This window comes from Chelon labrosus (assembly GCF_963514085.1).
Source record: "Chelon labrosus genome assembly, chromosome: 23".
Classification (NCBI taxonomy): domain Eukaryota; kingdom Metazoa; phylum Chordata; class Actinopteri; order Mugiliformes; family Mugilidae; genus Chelon; species Chelon labrosus.
The window spans coordinates 14,126,753-14,151,430 of NC_140356.1; the positions used below are offsets into that span (position 1 = coordinate 14,126,753).

General features: G+C 45.5%; 1 protein-coding gene across 1 annotated transcript in view; it reads left to right on the forward strand.

Moving 5' to 3' along the window:
* The window catches only part of snd1 (staphylococcal nuclease and tudor domain containing 1), a 174,864-nt gene that overhangs the window by 137,407 nt on the left and 12,779 nt on the right, over positions 1-24,678 (forward strand). The window contains exons 19-22 of the mRNA XM_084573206.1: positions 11,243-11,366; positions 13,238-13,307; positions 15,356-15,469; positions 19,957-20,160. Of these exons, the coding sequence (XP_084429332.1) occupies positions 11,243-11,366; positions 13,238-13,307; positions 15,356-15,469; positions 19,957-20,160 (512 nt within the window). The remainder of the gene's footprint in view (positions 1-11,242; positions 11,367-13,237; positions 13,308-15,355; positions 15,470-19,956; positions 20,161-24,678) is intronic.

Below are 24,678 nucleotides of genomic sequence, written 5' to 3' on the forward strand. Positions count from 1 at the left end.
GAGTGTTTCTTGACCATCCTTGAGGTGGAGGAGACTTTGGACACAGAGCTCAAGCCTAATTGGCACTTAAGGCTCCTGCGTCAATTTGACGCCGTAGCTACGATTGATCCGCATGGTCCTAGCGTGTTTCCGCTTTAGTATTTCCGGCTGCTTCTCCCATCACCGCAGTTTTTGAATTTATTGTTTTGGATCAATAAAGATGGAACACATCGAGGACAGGTTACAATTGTATGACTCGTCTTCGGCAAGATTTCGGTGAAGTTTCGGTCGCCATTGTTGAACATGAAGCGTAAAGTGGGAACAAAAAAGACACAGCACCAACATTTTAACAGAACGAGCCGGACTGACGAGCGCAAAAGTATAAATGTCTCGCACTGGCGTAGGCTACATACGTAGGCTACATACGTAGGCTACGTACGTAGGTTGCGGCGTCCTGTCCCACGGTGCCCTAAATGAGCCTTAACTGGCCTCCCCTCTGGTGTACCTCTCACCTGATGAGTTTGGAAGCAAGCCCCGTTGAACGTAACTTCAACGAGGGCATAAAACAATACTGCCTCGGCTTTTTCTTTGACATCCTAATGATGATAGGTGAGAGGCCATTTACTTAACATCCGTAACTCGCAGCTTTTGACTGTGGATGTAAAACTAATCATGAAAGGTGGCTGTATTTATACAAACCGAAAAAGATTAAAACGGGACAGAGTGATTTTTTTTTTATTTTTTTTTTCCCCCCGTTTCCCGCGTGCGGTTTAAGCTCCCATTTGTTTCAACCGTCTCTCCGGTGAAACGAGATGAACTTTATTGATTCGACGTAGAAAATTAAAGTGTCACGGCAGCGAGGAGGGGGGAGAAGAAGAGAAGGAAAAAGCAGACGAATCTTCCGAGGAAGCGGAATATCGCTAACATACGAGGAGCTGGCGATGGAGAGCAGAAGGAATGAGGAGTCTCCTCCTGTGGGAATTGGATTTGATAGATGTGATTCGGGCGGCCACGACAGAAATAAAAATGACGTCCTTAAAGCTGAAACAACCTACAACCTAGTATATACAGTCAGTGGTAAGAACATACATAAGCCTATGTAGTTATCTCCATTCAGTCATCTAAGCAATTCTTATATGTTGTAAAGGAGCGTGTAATATATTTTATTCTCTGAGGGTCCTCTGTATCTGCTCTGTACTTTACCCCCTTTTCCCATTTTAATTATTCCCATTTAATTACTCATAAGTGTAGTAGTTTTATTTCATATATCTTTACTCAACCTCTAAGTGATTAATTTCACGTTAGGAGTAGGTTTTTTTCTTTACAAGTCACAGAGAAGCTTGAGGGATTTTTGTCTTTAATTCTCAGTTTATTTTAGGGGTCTTTATCATTTGCTGTATTCATTTATCTCTCATTGTCTGGCTTTCCTCTCTCTCGCTCTCTCTCTCTCCCCCTCACGCGCAATCTCTCTTCACTGCCGCCGTCTCCCTTTCCTCCCCCTTATTCTCCTTGTGTGCGTTGCTCCCTCTCCGGAGGCTATATGTAATTACTGTCAGAGGGGGACCTGCATAGATCTGCGCGACCTTGGACACTAAAAGACAGAGGCCACTTCAGGCGCAGGGGAATGAAGACAATGTGCTTTACGGTGTTTGTTGTTGTTGTTGTTTTTTGTTTTTTTTGGTTTACCACGATGCTGCAGAGTCGACATAATTAAAAACTTGCTAAATATAAGCCCCGAAGTCTTTACAAGTTGCATGGTATGGAGTTTGGTACGCTTTAGAATAAAAACTGAACTGATAAATCGGCCACTTAGTGCGGCAATACTGGTATTGACGCGTGTGTCGGCCAATAAATAACAAGAAATTGCAGCAGCAGAAACGCCAGCCATCACATCACCGAGCCTCAGAAGTGCGCGTCCGTCGGCGTGAGCACACACGAGGGCCACGGTCTCGCAGGAAATAACCTCCTTCGGCGGTGAACGTGTTATTAAGTCTGCGGAGCTTTTCTCAGAATAAACTGGAGTGCCGATGTTCTTTGTAACAAAGAAGCATCTCACCCGCTGATGCGTTTCTAATAGCTTTTGGACAGTGGAACTCTTTGCTGCAGACAAATTCGCCAAATTATCAATTATATTGTCGGTTTAGATCATAAGAAAACTTAACTTTTTCTCTTTCTCCATGAAATTAAATGGGTCATTCTTGGTTAATTTGACTGGTCTTGAACCATTTTCTGTCTCGTGTAGTTCAAATTAACACATAACCGGATCAGGCATAACATTATGACCACATTCCTAGTGTTGTGAAGGTCTACCTTGTGCCTCCAAAACAGTTGGGACTCATCAGAGAATGGAAATGAGCCTTCTGAGGGTGTCCTGTAGTGTCTGGCAACACAATGTTGTTAGTGGGGGGCCTGTGGGTCCTGTGTGTTGAGGGGAGGGGCTTCTGTGGATCATCCCACAGATACTTGATCAGTTTGGGATCTAGTGAATTTGGAGGCCAGGTCAACACCTTGTGCTGTTCTTCATGTTTTTTGAGTTGTTCTAAACCGGCTGCATCCTGATGGGGATGGCTGCTGCCATCAAGGAGTGTCATTGCTATGGGGTGGGGTTGTCTGTTCTGGTCTAGGTGGGTGCTACATCGTCTAAGTAACATCTACACGAATGCCAGGTCCAAAAGTTTCCCAACAGAACATTGTACTGCCACAAGATAGAAATAAAAGCAGCTGGACTTTCCAAGTGAAACATACCTAGTTGTCCCAGGCTACAGATTGCATCACTTTCCAACTTTCCTACAGGGTTATCTCTGCCTTAGCCAGCGGCTCCCCCCCCCCCCCCCCCCGGTTTGGACCTCACTCACTTGTCACCTCCATGGTACCGCATTGCTCGGCCTGGCTCCGACCGACAAACACACATTTTTCTGCCCAGCCCAGCCCTCAGCTGCGGCGCAGTTGGCGGTACATCCTGTCTAGTGCTTGTTTCCTGGCGCCCGTACAGACTCATAATGAGCCGAGTCGCCCCCACCCCCACCCACCCCCCAACCCCCCCATCCAGGTGCCACTCCGTCCACATTATTCACACTTCTACCTTTTACACACAGCAGCTGTTCATCACCTAATGATGCTGGACCTGGCTACTGATAGAGCGGTGCCGGCAGAGAACAGTTCACTCTCTGGCTGGAGTTCAAACCAGCCTCTCTCTCTCTCTCTCTCTCTCTCCGTCTTTTGAAACTGAATTGCATTACTCTGATGAAATTATAAGTTTCAATCTTTTCATCCTTCGACTTTTCACAGTGGCGTATTCACCTATCTGTGTGTTAATTCCAATGAAAGAACATGAGTTACTTTAGCATTGCGTATTGATCAGAGTGAGCGGCCTGCTAATTGCATCGTGTGTCAAGGCAACCAAGTGGTGATTATTTTAGAAGTCAGCGGCGCACATTCAGATTTATTTGTTTTTTCATTTTGGATAAAATAGCTTTCTGCGATGATACCGTGGGCATCAAGCCAAAGTCAGCCAGCAGTTAAGATAATTAACTCCAGTGCCTTGTGACGCAACTTTCTTTCTTTATTTCTTTCTTTCTTGAATAAGTCATTTCTTAATCGTGGGAGTTCTCTGTTGAACAGTCCAATTAAAACAATGAAGCGAAGGAAGTAATTGTGCCGTGGAGAAAAAAAAAGAATGCTTTTCAGGCAAAGACGTAAGAAACGCAACGTGCCCAATGTCACGACTGTATTAATGATTATGGTGAGCGGTTTAATGGTCCCATCGAATTAGGGGAGAATGGCTTTAATTGCTATACTGTTCTCCAATATATGTGCAATCATCTTCAAGCTAAAGCTCTTTGTTTGCCGTGTTATCGCATATACATTCAGTCTAATTGGAGTTAGTAATATTTATCTCAACAGGCCGAAAAAGTAATGGTGCTTTGACGTCTTCACCCCGAGTGTGGCTATTGTATCTTTGCCCATCTACCTTTTATGTTTCATGTTTAATTTAACCCAAGTGTGTGCAAGGCCTTGTTGTGGCCGCACTGAACAAAGTACCCGAGCAGGTGAATGAAAGTTGCAGTAGACACCGCATCCAATGCTGCTGCTGCTGCTGCTGCTGCTGCTGCTGCTGTTTTTCACTTTCCGAGCTCCTTGCCACTGCAGCAGATGCAATATTTAGAGGTCAGGCCCTGCTCAGATGATCCCCCCCCCCACCTTCCCTAGGCATTCATTATTAAATCAGATACGCAACTTGACTTCTAAAAGGTCAGCCCACCTGTCGGTTTGAGGCGGGGGGTGCTTTTGATTTTCAGGCGTAAAACGAGCTTCTTTGTCCACATTTGTCACTATCCTTGCGAGCATGATTTGCCTTAATGTCAATGTCTGGGCCGATTACCTGAAGCCGAATGGCCGAGTGACACTTTTCGCAGCGGCGAGCCACTTACGCGTCCATATGGGGTTCTCGTCGAAATTGGCCAAATGTGCACAAATGTCTGCACATTTGGGGAATAAGGGCCATTTTACCAGTATATTTGGCCTCCTCACAATCAAATCAGGGCATTAGCTGCAGTCGATGAGACTCGACAGGTGGCGGAGAGACGGACAGGAGAGACCGATGCAAAAAAGGGGGAGCCACAGATGCTTTCTCTGTTTAGATTTTTCAGTGATGGCTTTTCCAATTACAGAAACAGTAATTTGCTGTAAAAGGCTCCAGACTGCCGGGAAGGGCGGAATGGAAGAGGGTAATTGGTGGCGGTGGTGGGGGGTATTGCATGAGATATAATCCATATCCCTCTCTAGTGGGAGTGGAGCAGCATTAGTCAAGCATGGGGGTCATTTGTTTTTTTATAGCGGGCCTCCTTCAACGCTCGGCGGATGCTGACACTACTTTAAATATCACTCGGGAAAAATGGAGTAAGTGGCCTTTCTCTTGTCGTAGCTGCCTGCTTGTCACACCGAGTAGAGATATCCCCAGGTGACCGCCGGGTTTTTGTTGACCGACCACGGGGGGCGTTAGACTCGCAGCAGCTGTGTGTGTGTATGCTCGCACCGCAGGCCTCCTGAACCGGTGCGTACCACGCCGAGGCTGTGTTTTTGTTGTTCGTCGTCGCTGCTGCTTTTTTACCTTTTCAAAGTGTTTCGCTCGCATGTCCGGAAACGCAGCCGTTCTCCCGCCCCGGAGGATAAAGCCTGTCCAAACCTCATGCATATTTAACGGCGAGCTAAAACACAAAGCTCTCTGATGCCGCCCGTGTGTCCACGCAGCCTCCGAGTGGTCACGCGACGCCGACGGCAAAACAAAAACGCTTTGCGGTGTTTTCTAACGTGAGCAGTAACGCTGACGAAAAAGAAAAAAAGAAAAACTCTCAGTTTGATTGTCTGCCTTCCATTTCCCTCCAACGAATTATCGGCAATTATAGCTAGGTTTATGTTTCCGGATCCTCTCCAGTCGCTCGTTTCCCTGACAGGTGTCCCTTTCATAGACGCGCTCCGCTCATAATTCCTTCATTCTTGTAAACCAGGAAATTAGAATGCTTTCATAAGCGACCGACGCTCTCTTGGCCTCTGCCTCTGTCATATTGTGATTATTTACCCTCCCTTGGTTTAATGGCTTTCGTAAACAGCTTAATAGAATTCAGTGGAGCCTTGGGATGCGTAGAGAAAGGGCACTTGATTCGCTGTTTTCATTGGCTTTCCGTTTGCCCCTTGTCCCTGCTCACACACCGTGCACCACAAACTAATCAAACGTGATCATAACCAACCTGTAAAACCTTTTGTCAGTCCCCCCCCCCCCCACCCCTCTATCTCTCTCACCTTCTCGATTGTTTTCTTGCTTTAAGGCCTAATCGCTCCCTCTCGCTATGCACTGGGCATTCAAAATGTAATTATATATGATTTACAAACAGCTGCACCCATAATGGTGTGTAAACAAATTACAGAACGAGGGAGAGGGAGGGGAGATGAAAAAAAAAAATGACAACAGAGGAATAAAGAGATGAAGACAGAAAGAAATTGGCCGGCATCGGGCGCAGTCAGTGCTTTGGCTGCTTTTTGGATCATCGCTCTGGCTCGCTCTCTTCGACACAAAATGACACGGTTGACATGGTTTACCCCTTTCCGCACGCAGATATTTAGTTGTCTTTACGCCAACGTTAAATAGGAATCTGCATCTGTAATGCAGTGTGTCCCGGCCGTGCTTCCTTTCCTAATGCGACTGTTCATATTCATTCAGTATTTCGCCGGGATGCAGCGCCTGCGTAAAGGTTTGCTTAATTCGCAGCAAATAGCTGTTTCTGTCTGTGCTCACCTGCACAGCCTGCATGTGAAGTGATCTGCAGCCAGAGTAGAATCTTAATTGTGGTCATTTAAATGCGATTCCTTTCACACGCCTGCATTTCTATTTAATCCCCCCCAACCCCCACCCTTTGTGTATTTCTTTGTGTGTTTTGAAGTGCATTTTGACACTGGATAGATTAAACCTGGACACATGGATGGAGTGCTTCTGATAATCCGGGATCCAAGAAGCCTGGCCAGCTAATTAGACCTTTGAATCCCAACACGGAGTAATGATAATACATGACTCACACCGTGCATACTAAACCGCACACCTTTCGGTCTGCAGATGTGCAAATACCCGTTATAAAATGCACAATAGCGTGCAGGGAAGAAAGGTGCTGGAATTAAAAAGCATCAGCTTACTAGTCTTATCAATAATGCCTGAGACACGTCAGGGCTGAAGCCGTCAGTGGGTAGAATTTCTTCAACTTGACTGAAATGATTTTGATTAGCAATTCCAACTTAACTGTTTATGCAAGATAAATAAAATGATCTGAAAAGAACTTTTTTTGACAGGCCAGCTTTGGAGTGTCAAATCTGAAGGAGACTTTTTTTATATTTATACTAGAGGCGACCTTATTGCTAGTCTTTTCACCAGTTTTCTGCTTTTATCCGCGGTAGTTTCCTCCGCTGTACCGACACTTGTCGACTATTCGAAAACATAATTAAGAGTTTTAATGCTAAATAAGTGCAACCAACTTGCAACTTAGGAAGTTAGGACTTGGTAGAGGCTAGGAACCCTCTGGTTTGACAAAGGCTCAGTTGTGGCCGTTACAGGTGGAGGTTAGTAGAGTATTAGTCTCCATGTAAATGTACCAAGTGATGCATGAAAACCTGCTAAATAAGAAGGGAAAAATCACTCAAAATGAAGGAAAACAGTTACAAGAACTCACTTCAGTCTGTGGACTTGGGCATGGCTTTATTTTTGAAGTGTAACTGGACTTGACTGGAATTACCTGGAGTGACTCAGGGGGTCAAAGCAGATCATAAATCGGCTTATTAAGATTGGTGATCCATACCACTGCACTGTCTGTGCCCTTTGACTTCACAGACCCATCCAGAACGTATAAAGAACCTCCTATGACATAACACAGAGTAAAACTATATAATAGCTGAACTTTTCAGCTCTTTTCTTTCTTTCTTTCTTTTCAAAAATAACTTTTATAGGCGGTTTAGGCCTCTGCATCAATTTGACGCCGTAGCTACGGCAGCAGCCCAGATCATACACAGACCCTAACGTCGTAGCTTGACGTGCACCTCCCCAGAGATGTAACTATGCGACGAAGACCGCAAGAGCTGTGATTGGTCCGCTTGGTAGCGGCGTGTCTCCGCTTTAGTATTTCCGGCTGCTTCTCCATCTCCGCAAACAATTGATTGTTTTGGATCAATAAAGATGGAACACGTTGAGGAAAGGTTAACTGAAGAGGTTTGAAATCTCGCAGAAAAGTTTCAGTTGCCATTGTTGAACGAAATTGCATGCGTCAGATGGAGGGTTAGTCCTGAGCCGCTGCAACCGAGCGTGCCGCCACTGTGGGCCAACCTGACCCGGCGCCTAGCACCTATGTTTTTTTAATGATGGTGGGAGGAAACTGGAGTGTCCGGAGAAAACCAGGGAGAACATGCAAAAATTAAGCAGGAAGTAGAAACAAAAATTAACCAGACTGGTCAAAAAGTCACAGCACCAACTTATGTTTGGGTGTTTTTACAGACGAGGCACAAGTAGTGCGTAAGTTACGGCGTCAAGCCCCGCAGTACCTTAAATGAGCCTTTATGACATGCCTTAACAAACAGCATAAAGATGACAGGCTTTAAAAAGCTCAGGAGCACCATATTCTACAATACCACATTGGTCATATCAGCTGACCATCAACTAACAATGACCCTGTTAATATTGTTGTTCCTCAATATTGTAAATACACGAGTAAAGCATCTTCAATTAAATCCACGCAAGGCAAGAGGGAAGGCGTGCACTAACTTTTTTTTTTTATTAATTAGATTAATAAATCAAAGAGGTGGCTGACCGTGACAGCTGTAGTCCACGGCCGTTTCCAGTAATTCTGCGGTTAAGCCGAAGCATAATGATGCATCCCCACTAGCTGTGTGGGTGTGTCTTTGTAATTGTGTTTATATGATGGAAGGGGTTGTGTTTCCTAAGAAACTGCCTTCTCTACAAAACGCTGTCTGTTCGGCGTGTGTTTGGGAATTTATGCTCCTTTTGCCCCTCGCTGCATTCATCAGCAATCGGGTGTAGCAGTGGGTGGCCAATGAGGTGTTTGGACACCCCGCCCCGACCCTCCACAATCAAACAGACTCCCAGCGCTCCCTCCACACTCCAAATCACTTTGTATCCCTCCTTGGTGTGCGTTTTTATTTATTTTTTTTCCTCCTCCCAAGTTTGACATCATGCAAATAAAGGTTTTCTGTCTGTGCCGTTGGTTGGCAGCTGCCTGCCTGTCTCAGCGCAGATAACCACGGGAAAAAACGGCGTCATTATTCTTATTTCCTTGTTCTCTGCTAGCATAAATAATATTAGGTGTTGATGACAACTCACGCGGCGGCAGCAGCAGCAGCAGCAGTGCAGAAGTAGAAAGGTGTGTGCAGCTCCTGCCTCCAAGCTGTAGTAACATTCTTAGTAGGCGCAACTTGCAAATTTTTCACACGCTGACTGTGTGTGATTTATTTGCAAGGCAGCGGGTTAGTCGGAGAAAATCTGTCGCGGGTTAAAACCAAAGTTTATATGCAAGTTTATTCCTGGATCAAAGTTTTCTTTGGGCGGTGCATGGGCTTGATCGTCCAATCCCGGAGAGTCCTGCAGAGGAAGCGGCTCGTCTGATGCGGGAGCTCGCCCTATTTTTATTTTCGCTGGCAACCGTCACCACCACTTTTTTGTTTTGTTTTTTTTTCAACTCTCGTCTCTTCTTCGTGTTATGTTGCAGCCCACGAGCCGTGCCAATGTCCACAACACCCACATATTCCTCAGGAAAAGAGAAAAAAAAAAAAAAAGGAAGAAATCATCATAAATATTTATTAAAAGTTTGGGAGGTTTGGAGGCGGCACGGTGGAACATTGCCGATTTTAGCCGATAACGACAAAACAGTCCAGTCTTTTTGTGTGTTTGCATGTCGCCCCCGTTGCCCTGTGACGGGGCAGTCCGTCCATGATTTAACCGACCTTCCTCTGCCAGCTAGGATAGCCTCTAACCCTGTCGCAACCTTTTATAGAATACTAGAAAGATGCAAGTTCTATTTGAAGGTAATATAAGAAAGAAATTCACTTCAGCTTATGGGCAAGTAACAGCATTTGCCCAGAAGATCAAGTGATGCAGTACTGTCCCAGAATATAGATATTTTTTACCATTTACTCCATATCATAGGAGATTACTCCATTATTTTTGAAAGTATTCTCAAAACTCAAATTAAGACACTGCCGTTGATGCAATGCAGTCCTCCTTTTGCCTGACTTTGCTTTCCCTTTGCACGAATTTATCTGGTTAAAGATGCTCCACTGCGCACACGCTGGCCCTCCCGCCCCCTCTTCCAGGTGGTAGATCAGTGGAAGTGGCCTCTAAAAATACCACCACGGAAAAAATTCACACGGGCCACTTTACTAAACTAGCAGCCGTAATTGCTTCCGCACACTTCACGCGGCTGCACACACAAACACGCAGCCACTTGCCGGCGCTAATAGGCGACGCGTGCGTAAACATTTTCGGGCGATGCGCAAACAAACACACGGCGCGCGTCCCGCAAACGCCAGAAAAGTGGCTCTCTTGGAGACGCGCGTGCTCGGCGGCGTTCTCAATCAGCTCCCCGATTGCGACGGATGGGTGCAAATCAGGCTGCCACTTACCTCACCCATTTGATCCATGAAGCACTGGCTCGCAATCTGATTTCTCCCAACTCCCGGCGTATCGACAGCCACATTGTCGCCTTGAATCCTCCATAATAGGTCTGCTGCGCATGATATAATGGCTTGATAGGCCATAAAGTCCCATTGGGAGAGCTGGCTTTCTTCACTCAAAGCTCTGTTTCTTAAACAGAGCCAAACCAGCTTAAGGCTGATAGTGCTAATGGATGCACGGCAACAAAAACACTGACTATTGCATTTTGGCATCGCTTCCTAAACCTTTACATACATTCTTTTGCTCTAGCAAAGGTGCATTTGTATTGTTTTTACCCATATGAATCCAGGTACGTCTGTGTCTTATTATTCTGCAGCACGCAATAAAATAATTCATAACAAAAGGCGGAACAATTATTAGGAACCACGCTCAGGAAAATAAATAAATAAATCCCCAGCTTGTGTCTGCACAAAAGAAGTGTAGTCATGCTTTGCAAAGCTGCGTCAGACTTTACTTCATTTATATTCATACATTTATTTAGGAGCTCTGCATGGGGTGAGATACAAGTGTCTTCATTTTCTGGCTCGCATGCAAATGAAGACGGGAGAGCTCGCACCTCAGCGGAGGATTAAATTTTAGATCCTCAGACTTGTCTACGTTAGGGAAGACGCCTTTTAAAGCGAGGTAAAATGGTGACGGAGGAGAGGCGTACACATCGGCGTCTGGTGCTGGATTTAATCTTCTGCCTCATATGTGAGCTGTAGCCTGACGTGCATTTCCAGATGTTTAACTGAGGGAACCATGTTGGATTTGGAGCAGAAGGGTCAAATCTACATGACTACACATGAAAATATTTGTAAATCCACCCTGCTTTGGGCTCAGTTGGTTCAGTCCAAGTCCCAAAATGATCCACTGAGTTCCACTTACCATCGTTTCAAGTAGAGGAAGTATAGTAGAAGAAACTCAACAAACTCCCATTGGTGTCTAGACTTGATGCACAAGTATAAACCAAGCTTAAATTGGAAGGAATGTCAGCCATAACGCCAAATAAGATGTCTAAGACAAAACCCCTGACCCCCCCCACGTCTGTGTTCCCACCAGGAGCCCAGTTGGAGAGTCTGATGGAGACCATGCGAGCGGAGATCGCCGCCCAGCCGCCCGTGGAAGGCTCCTACGCTCCGCGCCGAGGGGACTACTGCATAGCCAAGTTTGCAGATGGCGAATGGTGAGCATACATTTCAATTTCCTCTAATAGCCTCTCAGTGGTTCTCAACACATTAGCAGCTTTCTCTTGTGACAAATGGAAAAAGACGGGCGTTTCGGAATTGGCACCGGCTCGCTGACCTTATTAAGTGGACTGGGAGGTAGCCAGATGTGATCGATCCACATTAAATATGGTTGCTTCATCAATGTTATTATGGAATCACTCAGTTATGATAGGTCAACAGCTCACTCTTGGTATTGTGCCACCGTCCCTGCTACATACTAGTGTCTTATTTATGACTGTATGCCGCGTGTTTGCGCTGAAGGATCTGCAGATGCTCTCGAGAGGAAAACTTAACTTGCGGTATCCTTATATACGGGGAACAGACTCTGCAGCCACTGGCATGTTGTATAATTCAGTGATGTACATATATGGTTGCCTGTGCTTTCCTCTAAGGAATACCTGACATTTCATTTTTACTTTGTCTCTATTTAAACCTGTGATGCGTCGACTGCAGACACCCACAGGGTGTAATTAGCTCTCTGCCGCTGCTTTGGCCTTTTAGAATCAGCAGTCGCTTGACGGCAACACACACACACACACACACACCTCTTCATGTTGTCTCCTCGCTGGATGTTGGGAGGTTTACAGATGGTCACGGGGACAGATAGAAGTCACGGTGATCGAGGCAAGAAGGGAGGGAGAGACAGTCTGTCAAGAAGGTGACGGCGGGAAAAAAATAAAAACTCAGACTGATTAAAAACCTAATGTTCACACATCGCAGGTGCTGTCCTTTCTTTCGTCCATCCTTCCCCCGTCTTTTTGTGCTGGTAAGAGACGGCTGTCCTCTCGCCGAAGCCACCAATACATGACGGGGGGGCGTTTCAAACATGCCATCTGCTGTAAAGCTTCACTTTCTTCAACCTATTGTTGGCGATAAAATAAAAATAAGAACCCAGCTCCAGGTGGCTACTGTCTGAGATGTTCGCCTTTTGTTTTCACCAGCCTCGTTTTATCCGTTAAGCTAATTATGTCTGCATTGTCCTGTGCGGTCTGTGAAGCCGCCGACGAGGCTAATTTGAAGTCCGTCGCTTCTGAATGTACCGCGGAGTTGAAGCAACTCCTCCGTTCGTCACACTTTCTCGCCGCTGTTCTTTACGTCTTCCCGTTAATCACTTATTCAGCCTGAACTTTGTTCTCTCGTCTCCGTCTTCGCCCGTGTGGGCCTAATTATTTGGACTGTTATTTATTTATTTATTTCCTTCCTCCCGCCGTCCTCGGTTCGCTGCCAATTTGTCTTCCTCGCTCTCGTTTGTTTAAGAGACAGACGAGGCGATGGTCAGATGAAGGGAGGCTTTGAATCAAGTGGGAGGAAAACACGGAGCTTCTGTGTGATTCACTAACGCGGCGGCGCTTTGCTGCCGACCGCTAACGTCATTCTCCGTCAAACTCGGATCGCCAGATGTGCTGGAAAATCAAGCGAATCTGCCGGGTTTTTGTCATTAGCGCTAATGCACTGAAGTTATTTGCTGCACGGCAAAAAAAAAGAAAGAAAGAAAAAAAATAGGTGTAAATTTCAGCCTTTTATTGCAAGGAGGCCTCTGTGCAATTTTCACAGCCCTGCCCTGTCCTGATAGATCCCCCCCCTGCCCTCCCTCCTCCGCCCATCTTCACTCCCCCGGCCTGCTCATCCTCTCGCACTCCTCACCCCCGATCACAACAGACAGATCCTCCAACACCTACTCCCCAGGGAAATAAGCAAGGAATCATTTACTCATCTGCTTTTCCTCTTGTGCCCTCTGTCTTCATCTGTTTCCCCATGCTCTCTCTCTCTCTCTCCCCCTCCCTCCCTCTCTCCCTCTTCTCTCTCAAACAATCCTTTTCTGCTGCAGGTACAGAGCCAGAGTGGAGAAAGTAGAGTCACCGGCAAAGATCCACGTCTTCTACATTGACTATGGCAACGTGAGTAACTTTTGTGTCGTCGTTAGGCTCGAAAAAAAAATACACTTTGCACCGGCAAAGTTTTTTTTTGTTGTGACCAAACACAGCCGGAAGCAATCTAGTGTTTGAAGCGGGATTTCTGCATCTATTCAGTCACCAGTTGTTTGCTTGTTTCCACGTTCAAAGAATCCTTTTGTGTATGCGAGTTTTTAGGACAAATACAGTGCCGGGCTTGTTTGCTTTCTTTTATTGTTTGCAACCGAGGCAAATAGTGTCTCATTTTTATTCTCCCCTCTCTCTCTCTCTCTCTCTCTCTCTCTCTCTCTCTCTCTGTGTCTGTGTGGATCTTTTATTTTTTATTTTTTTTACCACTCCGTGATGACGAAGGCACTACATCCTTGACTGCGTTATTGTGTCTCTGTCCACGTGCATACACATGCTTGCATCACCAAGTGGCTGATGCAGCCAACCCCCCGCCCCCACCACCACCACCACCACCCTGCGGGAGATTTCCCATGATGCAGTGGAGCGGCACAGTGTGTGACTGACCTCAGAGTAGTGGTGGGGGGTGGGGGGTGGGGACAGATCGAGGGTTTGGCTGGCTGGCAGATGCGATGCGTGCTGGCATGTTGCTGAAAGTGTGATTCTCCGAGGCCGACCTGGCACGCGCTGGGGGAAAAAAAAAATGAAACATTTCCAAGCTGATACTACCTACCTCATCCTCTTGTAGTTTTTGCGTCATTTCAGGTTGAGTCAGGGCCCCGGCCCTTGATTTCACGCCTCCGTGTCAAAGGCCGTTGGTTGATAACGCCGCCACCTCTCTCAGGTGCAGGTCAGCGCCTGAATTATGATGTGATCATTACCAAACACAGCGCAGCACTTTTGTCATTCCAGTTTTAAAGCCCACATTTACAGTGCTGTCAGAGTCTAATATGGCCTCGATAATTCTGAGCGCTTTATCCATAATAAACGTTCAAGGTATTCTCTGTCTAGACTGCTCAGTCCAATGAACACATTAACCTAAGATATGAGGGGTCATTAAATTAACTTCCCACTCCTAATGGCTGTATTTGTCTGACTTTCAACCACGGTGTAGCCCACGGTGTTCGGTGATTGGCCGTCGCTCCCGGGGGCTTATACCTGTTGAGATGAGCTAAGATAGAGGGCAAATGAAAAGAGCCTCACTACTTGTACACCAATCTGGCATAACATTATGACCACAGACAGTTGTGACCCATCATAAAGTGGACATGGGCCTTCTGAGGGTGTCCTGTGGTGTCTGGCAGCAGAATGTTGTTAGTGGAGGGGCCTCTGTGGACCATCCCACAGATACTCAGTTTGGGATTTAGGTCTAGGTGGGTGCTACATGTCCACACAAGTAACATCCACACCAATGAATGCCAGGTCCAAAAGTTTCCCAGCAGAACATTGATTTGTCACAAGATGGTCAATGATATTTACTTCTCCTCTCAGTGGTCATAATGTTGTGGCTGATCTGTGTATACAAGCTACATCGTGGCCTTTTTTCCGACTCTCACTGTTAAATTCGGAGTCAAGGAAAAAAAACGGAGAATGGATTTAAAGCCTGAGCACATGTTGATCTTTACATCACACCGGTATGTTCTTGCTTTGCCGAGGGATTTTTATCTGTATCACAACAGAACCGGCTTTATTTTGTGTGGTTACAGCGAAAAGATGTGTGCGACTGTAATGTTTTCTCAAACAGTCATTATCGCAAACACCAGTCGTGGCTGAGGTTCACGATCCCAAACGCTTTAAACGCGTAAACCGAACAATTTGACTTTGCAGATGTGTGACGGCTTCCTCGTCGTGTTCGCACCACGGCAGATGTCTGTCTCTAAAAGACTTCACCAATTACAAGTCTCCCAGGCTAATTTGTCACTAAGCCGGGCCACTCTGAGGTCTCAAACTAATTCCTGCTATAGCTACTCCAGCTGCGAAAAACACCATTTACGCTTAAAACACATAAAATGTACGCTTGCACAGATCGACAGCTTTGAAACTTCTATGCCGGGTCTTATTTTTGTCCTTCCTTCTTCCTCCCTCAGAGAGAAGTTGTGCCGTCCACCCGTCTGGCTGTCATCCCTCCCGCCTTCAGCACCAGGACCCTGCCAGTGCAGGCCACCGAGTATGCCTTCGCCTTCATCCAGGTCCCACAGGACGTAAGTGCACGGGACGAGCATGCATGCACGCACCGAGCGGAGATATGTGTCGCGGCCGAGAGGCTTCAAAATTAACTTTGAGATATCGGCTCCTTCAGTCTCATTTTCTGCCAGCTTCTGAAAGTTGACTTTCCTGGCAAGACATGAAAACTGTTTGAGGTTCGCTTATGACACGGGGCTGATAAGTCTGTAACTGACAGGCGGGGTCGAGTTTTCATTCCAGGCCTGTGTTGGTGAAAATTATGCTCATACATAATACATGTTGCACAAAGGAGACAGAACAATGACAAACACAGAGTCGATGATTTACATGGTTGCAGTGAATTCGAGAATAATTGACTTACCAGCTGAGGCATTGTTTTATTAAGGATATTCTTCTATATATTCCCCCAGCAGCTCACTGCTCTCACATCACCTCGATAGATTAGAAACCAGCCAGGTACTTTGTGTGTTTGTGCACATAGATGTCCATCTGATAGCGGAGGAGCAGTTTTTCTTTTCCCTGCACCTCTAATCTTCTTGTTTACATCAGATTGTGTTTACTCAACCTCCGGTGACCACTTGTGTGCATGTTTGCCTCCGTGTGTTTAGTGTGTGTGTGTGTGTGTGTGTTTGAGGAACTCTTCCGTGAGTGTCAGTAGGTCACCTCGTTGCTGGCGTCCTGAGCCGACAGCACCCGGAGTACTCGCATACGCAAACATGTTCTCTTTTGGCATGTGTCCGATTGGCGCGGCGCTAAGCCCTGTTTTTAATTGGCTGCGTGCGCGTGCATTCAAGTGTGCGTTTAATGGGTTTTTTTCGTACCACTTAACCCAAATAAGCCGCGGAGCATGCGGAAGTATGGATGTTTGCAGTGTCATAAGCTCTTAGAATAAATGATTACACGCAGCGCACGTGATTGGTTCGTTTGCCGCACCTAGCTGACGGCGTCTTATGCAACGGCCCTCCGGTGAACCCTCCCTTCGTGGCGTTGAGTTGTTGAAACAGTTTCAGATGCGTGGACTCGTTAATGAGTTCAGTTCGGAGGCTTCAGTCTGGTGTGTTGTGTCTGGTGTAAAGTGGTTCCTCATTTTTATTAAACATCTTACGGTTGTAATGCAGATGAAGAAACAAAGCACAGTGAGTTAGAACAAGCAGCCAGCTGTCATGTCTCTTGCCGCACCATAAGTACAGTTAGGTCCGATGCACGCTGATGTTTCGATTATATAAGCATGAACATGAGCTTTAACTTGACCGTGTTCGCCTCTAAGTTGGAGGAAACGTGCAGGAATTAGAACTGTTTTTATAGCCTATTTTCAGATGTTATTGGACAAATAACGTGAGCAAGATTGGAACCCATGCTTTGCTAGGCCTTTGTTGTTTGTTTGTGGGTCTATCCTCCTTTAGTTTTGTCTTCAGCCAATCCAATGCATGCTCGGGTTGAGATCAGGTGACCTAATTGGCCATTGCAGTATATTCCACTTTACCTTTAAAAGCCCTTATTTTGTTTTCAGAGAGTGTTTTGGGTCTTGTACCTGGGAAGCACCTTTGACACAGTGTTTATTGATGAGATCTTCTCCGTACTTTTTTGTTCGTTATTCTGGTACAAGTTGATCTCGGTTTCATCAGTCTCGAGAACACTTTTGCAAAGTCTTCCCATGCTACTTTGGACTCTGGGGTCAAAACTAACCCAGTCAGTTTGACGTTCGCCTAATCCTGTGTTTTTATTAGGGGTGGGACTTTAACGCGTTAATTACGATTAATTAATTACAAAAAATTAACGCGTTAAATCGCAGGTTGCGTTCCAAACAACGCAGAACTTTTTGTCAGTGTCACGATTTCCTGGTACACTGATTACACTGATGCACACGTCAGAGCTTGATACCTCCAAAAAGGAAGAATCGGATGAAAGCACGTTGCTAGGACTGAGAGAAGGCAAATTTTATTTAAAAAAAAGTTCCTCATGGAAGCCTTGATGAAAGTGGGGTTTTGTGAAAATTGTGCAAAATAAAGACTTTGCACATCACCGAAGCACTTCAACCCTACGGTGCCATCTAAATGCAAAACATGTCGCAGGGAGCACCGCCGGAGCTGTTAGCGCTAGCAGTCCCGGTCCGAGTGCAGACAACAAGTGTCGGCAACCCACATTTTTAACTTTAGGTCTGTTCAGTTTTGGCCAGGGACATTTGCTTTCTTTTTCTACTGTTTTGAATTGAAATGCAATTAAATGCATTTTTCCAGACTTTAAAAGAGCTTGAGTTTACAATATTCATGTTTATGTCTATTATTTTATTCAATCGTCCACAAAAATCCATTTAGATTAAAAAATGGGGCAAATATTGTTTTGCGATTAAAATGCGATTAATCGAGATTGATTAATCACAAACCCTCTAATTAATTAATGTTTTTTTAATCAGTCCCACCCCTAGTTTTTAGCCAACTTCATCTCAACTAATTACTATATATTGTACACTTTTTGTCAAAATCCATGGGAAGTAGTCATCATTTATATCAAAATATGTGATACTGAAAGATTAAAGATGGGTCACGTTTGACCCGGAGGGCAATACAGGGCTAATCTGTTATTTTCTTCTTCTTTTATTTAATAACTATTTAGGTTTTACTACATGTTTTTCAGTAATCTTTGATTGAGGCATGTGTGTCTGTAAGCTGCTAGTACCAGGCTACATGCTGTCACCTCTCTGATGAGTCGGTGATGAAATGGCCCATCTGTTGGTCTATTCCAGGGGCCATGGGCGCCACCTACTCGTTACAGTCCCCAGATACACAAACACAAAAATCTATAAAACCACATGTTGGGCGCTGATGTCCAACCTTACACGTGTCGCCCTGCATCGTTTCCTTCCATTTCCTCCTTTCATGTGCGCCATCCGCTTTAATTACGTCACTCACGCCGGCGGCGCTTTGCAGGTGCGCGGAGAAGATTGTCGCCTTTGTCTCGCCACCTGATGCCCCTCCGCAAAACGCCTGCCCGTCTTTGCAAGTCGAGTTCTTTTCTTATCTGCTGGCGAGGACGAGCTCGTTCCGCCGCCTTCCCGCCGTTTCATTAAATGTTAGAAAATGTCAGTACGCTCTCGCTGCTCTGCTGTTTTTTTGAAGGGAAAACACTCTCTTAGCTGAAATGTTTACTTGTAACTTGACAAAGTAGGAGGCACATGTTATTTCCATGGCTTCTCACGGCGGCACCAAGCTCCTTTGATCAGAGAAAGTGCTGCTTTAGAAGTTTAGACCAGGTTTATTGTGACAGAAAGAGATCACCTGAGCTGAAACTGCAAATTAAAGATCACAAAAAAAGTGAAAAACATATTGACGCTGTAGTTTCATGGTTAATATACATTTTTCTTTTTTATCTAAACTGGAAAGTTCTACATACACGGCGGATACGAACGGGTCACCGAAAGGCTCTCATTAATTTTGCATCGTCGCTTCACGAGTGTCATTCTTCTTCTTCTATAATATTCCCTCCTTGTGTTTCCTCTCTCCTCCTGTGTCGCCTGTCTCTCTCTATCTCCCTCCCTCCCTCTCTCTTGTCACACACCAACTCTCTCTCTCTATCTGCCCCTCCCCCTCCTCCCCCTCGCGCCCTGAGCTTCCCTGCAGCGCCTCTGACAAGTTGACCAGGGGGAGAGCGGGGGACAAAAAAGGCCCTTAGTTTTGTGCCTTGAACAAGCTTCCCTGCCCACACTCGCTTGCATACACACACACACACACACACACACACACACACACACACATATACATACCCAAGGGCGGCTAGCTCGAAGGGGGTTGCCATGGAGACAAGACCAGGGCGAGAAAGAAGGGAAGCGAAGAGATGGATGGCGTAGGGGAGGGATGGATGATGGCCAGGGACTGATTTTTTTATTTTATTTTATTTATTTCTTTGTAAGTGTCTTCTTGCCTTTGAGGATGCAGCTTTCTTGTTTCTCTCACCACGACGTGAGGTCGGCGTCGCGTCGCGGCCGCTTCACCTCGTCCTCCACTCCGCCGTGTGTTCAATCAAACGGTGGCCTTTCACACCGGAGGAGGTTAGGAATAAGAAAGGCTGAGGTAACTAACAGAGGAAAGAGAAGAGAAGACATCCTCGCGGTGAGGAGGAGGAGGAGGAGGAGGAGGAGGAGGCTGGGCAGGAGTCAGGCCGTTAGATAGTTCAGTCTAATCAGAACCTCTTGAACTGGTTGAGAAGATAATCGTTGCAATACACAACAGGCAGACAGATGTGTGAGTGAGCATTTAATTGTGTTCTTACTGGCCAGAAGCACATTAGAGAGTTTGGATTTTAGCAGATTTGAAATCACTCTTAGGTTTATGAACATGTATGGTTTCTTTCTGCCTCTTCATTGCCCGTCTTTGATTGTGAGCCATCAGCAACAGCCCACTTATTATCTCTTTTATTCTCTTCTCCTTCCCTTCCATTATCTCATCAATCTCCTGTTTCCCAATCTCTCCTAACATCCCCCCTTTTTTGTTTCCCCCCCCTCTTCCAGGAGGACGCCCGTGCGGATGTGGTGGACTGCGTGGTGCGGGACATCCACAACACCCAGTGCCTGTTGAATGTGGAGTATTCAGGCGCCACCTGCCCGCTCGTCACAATACAGTTCGGGGACACCAAGGACGACGTAGGCCTCGGCTTGGTCAAAGAGGGCTTGGTCATGGTGGACGTCCGCAAGGAGAAGTACCTGCAGAAGATGGTAAGTGAAGATTTTTTTTTTTATTTTTTTTTTTACACAGACGATGATGTAAGGGCGTTTGTTAAAAATCATCTCCAAGATGTCTTGATTTTCAGAAAGCGAGCTGGATTGGCTGCTCTTGTTTCTAGACAACCAGTCCCAGTTTTCTGTGTCGGTTAATGGCGCTTTCTGGTCTCACTAGGGCTGTGGCGTGGGCAGTCATGGTTAATTATACTGTTGTGCTACAATGCAAATTCGACTTTGTTTGGATTCACACTTAGAAAACAATGACTGACAGTGATTTGTTGTTTGTGCTCGGGGTGAGATGTGAATCGTTGCACTGGCGAGGGCCTGAGAGACATGTCAGTCGCAGAGGCGTGACAGTCGTTCGCGTCTAACCTTAACAGGAAATTAGTTTTAAAATATTTCTTGTTGTAAGTCTGTTGATCAGATGGTAGCATGTGCTATTTATTTACAATAACTGTTTAGTATTCTAACTGGCAAACGGCCCCCTTGTGTATTATTTATCATTAAAAGGTCTATATGCCTTCCATTGGTTTCCATCAGCCTAGTAAATACCACATTTCCATTCTAACATGCATCTACCCACTCGTTTCCATCTTTCATATTGTCATGTATGGATTTTTTCTTTTTCGACACATGAAAGCTCGAATCGCGCTAAACGCCTCTAGGTTTTGTTTGTGGGGACCGCGGCGCGAAAAAGACATAAAACCTCGCTTGTCAGTCCACAATCACACGACACGCATTTAGACACCTCTACAATTTGCCTCAAAGAGTGGCCATTTTGCCGAGCCGTGACGCATCGCTCATTTACTTTCCTCTCATTATGCTAATTCGCTCCGGCAGACTCAAAGCCACGCTCCGAACATGAAAGATAAAGAAAAGTGGAGGATATTTATTCCCGGCCGCAATTACTGCTCCCGCTCAGCCCCAATATTAGTCACTCTGGTTTATTTAAAAAATTGAAACACGTAACGGAGTAGAGAAATATGTCCACCGGAGTGTAATTGTTCATAAATATAATCACAATGTATATTTATCTGAATTAGAGGCTTGGTGGGAAGGATAGACTTGTCAACGCAATCTTTCCAACTATTTATTTACCAACTCACTTCACGCAGTCAATAAAGCGCTGTGCATCATTGTTAGTGTTTTGACCTCTTGCCTCCAAAGGGGTAGCCAGTGACCATAATGCAGTGTCTGGGTAATGGACCCTATCGATGAAGGACAGTGATTAAAGCCCCCCTAGCCATTTGGCTAATAGGCTTATAGACTGCACAGATTTAGGTTTTGTTGGCTCACATGGCTCCTCTTTAGTATGCAACAGCTGTCTCTCCACACGCGTTGGCCTCTTCCTCGCTGGTTCCAGATGAATATTTTGATCTACAGGAAGCTTAACAAGCGGCCGTGTTGCCAGAGTGCTTACGAGTGTGTGTTAAAGCAAAGCCTCGGCTGCGTTTCCTTGTTGGTAATTCCACCCATCGAGCCCGATTCCGAGCTCAAAGCCATAACTGAGATCTTTCGCTTTTTTTTCCCCGCCTTGGTTAAAAACAAGCTGAAGTGTGATTAGGCTACCTTTCAAACCTCTAAATGGAGTAAATGTGCTGCTGATTCAGTGTCTGTGGGCTTGTTTGATAGACTGCACGTCTGCTGTAAATAGTATCTGAATTTCACAGCTAGAGGTGTTATTAAAGGTAAGATCTAATGTAATATGTTTATCATACACTGATATTTAACTGTTGATCGTCTTACTGTTCTAGTAAGTGTTCTAATGCTGAAATGATTGGTTAGTTGTCAGTTTACCAATAGAACAATGATCTGGTTGGTATTCTGTTGAAAAAAATGATTAATTGAAATGATGTGACGTTAATTAGACGCTGCCCTTTTCTGTTGTTTTTTTCCCCCACTATGATTGATTCTGTCAGTTTCCATTATCTCTATTTGAAAGACTTGTACGCTGCTTTGGATGAAGCCATTCTACAATTACGTCTGCCACCGCTGAGTATTTCCTTTTCACTATTGTTGATGTACAGTCGTCTGCTTGCAAGGTGCATCCCGGCTCTGAGATTCATGAGCGCCGCTGCACCTGCTGCTGAGGCCAAACCAGAAAATGTTATCTTGCAGGGTCAGTGGAGCCCAAAAAATATTCTAAGACGCAACCTTTTGTTGACCTCTTTCATACAAAGTACCGCTCAGGCTTTTGATATTGTCGTATCCAAGCCTTCTTACTTTGCACCCTTGGCTCTTTCAACCCTTCCTTTTCTTCTTTTCACTCGTCCCGACTATCGGGCCTCCTTGCGAAAGTGACTTTTGTCCTTCCTATCTGTCCCGTTTTGTCTCCGCTCTTTGTTCGTCATCCATTCCTGGGGATTGGAACGTGGTTATTGTAATCCGCGCCACGGTGCTAAAGCGTTGCGTAACAGATGGGCTGCAACGTTCACTGGCAGTTCAGCAACCGTTAATAGTCAGTCATAAGTGCACTGAAGGTTAACGCCAGTCTTTCAGGATGGCATTGTTGCAAGGGAGCGGAAGCGGAGAGGGATATTCATCCATTTGGGGTTTTATTTCTCTTTCAAGTGCAGGTCCGCCTTAAGCCCTACTTGTGTAGATGCTCGCTATGCGCGCCATATGGACGCTTATTGTCTCCCCTATACAGCAGTATGATGGAAAAGGATAAACGTTGTGAAAGTGTAGATGAAAGAGTGATCATACGCCAGCTGCTGCTCGTCTGATTTAAGCGAAGTGGAAGGCAGGAAATGGTAGACGAGACATATATGATCGATATAAGTTTTTAAGCGACAGAGTTGACCCAGAGGTGCGCTTCAACGATGAGAGTACAAAGGTCATTTTGTCGTGCCGCGTGGGACTGATCTAAAAAGCAGCATCCGCACCGTAATCCGTAATCACTCATAAATATTCCAACTGTTTACATCCATTATAAGCGCACGCTGCACGCACATAATCAAGCTGACATAATGCTATAGTGTAAAGTTTAATCTGTCATACATCTGGCATATCATGTGCAGTCCTTCTGTACATGTGTTTTATGGGGCTTTTAGTTTTAGATTATCATCCGGGAGTTGCTTTATCACCAACGTCGCTGAAAACAGACGAGATGTGTAGTTGGATATCCGGCAGCTCCAGTATTTCAGGCACCGTGGACCAGCAACCAGCCGTGTTGACTTCATTTGTTGCCTGGAACGTGACCATATTTTATCACAAAGAGGTCATCGCTGTTGTATTCCACTTATAATCAGAAGAAGTGTCTAATCAGGAATCTAACCACCTCAGCTGGAACAGATTTTCAGTCCTCTTGAGAGAGGTGGTGTAAACTTTTTGATAATCTGTCCAAGGAAAATATCAGCACTTTATAACCAAAGGATTGCTTTTCAGCTCATCGTTTCTCTCTGGTTGGGATCAATACATTCTTTCTGTGCGTATTTTCCAAGGGGCAGTCAGACCAATAGGTTGTAGAAGATTGAGTCGTTTTCAAACAAGTGTTTGAAATATGTACCAATTCCGCAATCAATGTGGGCAGCAGTGTTAAAACCTTGAGTCCATCTTGGTCATCTTCATCTATTGACTCAATTCCATGTTCAGTGTTCTTCATCGACTCTTTTCCCTCCACATCTGACACTCCACAGTGGGCAAAACCACTTTGTGGATGTCAAAGAATGTGACATGCAAACATAATATCTTATGGATCGTTTTCTTCAGCGTCCAGGATAAATTGGAATCTCTACAGACGTAAGCCCTGTGTGCTACGTAGGATGTTTTGTTTTTGCGGAGGTGAACGTGTAACAAAGAAAAGTGTCGGAGCACGTAGGTGTTTTATTTCACCGCTCTCTGCAGACTGTCAGGTACGAGCGGCTGCCGTGCAAAGTGTCAGCAGCCGGTTGTACACGTTATCGTGTTAGTACCATAAATGAGCTGTTAGCAATGCTCAGCGGCTCGGTAATGGTTGCCCTCGGCAGCCAGATTTAGAGCGGTGTCAAACATGTCATTTGGTCTGATTGCCCCTGTTGGCAACCGCTGTTCTTGAGTTGGAGAAGAAAGTCTTGCCTTTCTTGACTTGTTGACGTGCAAATTCACTTATAAACTGTTGCAATATGAAGATGCAGTTAGCCTCAGAAAACAGGCGATAACAAATGTTTGCTAGAACTCCTGTTGGCTTCTCCAGTGTGTACCTGAGACTCTCACCCTTCTGACTTCATGTCTTTTCCACCTCAGGCGCAGCAGATATACTAAGCCATCCTTAAATTGTCCTGGCACCGTCAACTATCCACTCCTAGGATGGCAACTTGCCAATCTGGCACAGGACACTAACTCACTAGCACACTTCTTTCTCTCCCTTCATCCCTCTCGATATCTTTCTCCACTCATAGTTCACAATCTTATTTCTTTTTTTGCTTCTTCGCCACTTCAACAACATCACTGGAGTTTATTCTTTCTCGTTTTCGCACTCTCATACTTTCCATTCTTCTTTCCCCTCCATTCCTCTGTCTTCTTCACATCTCT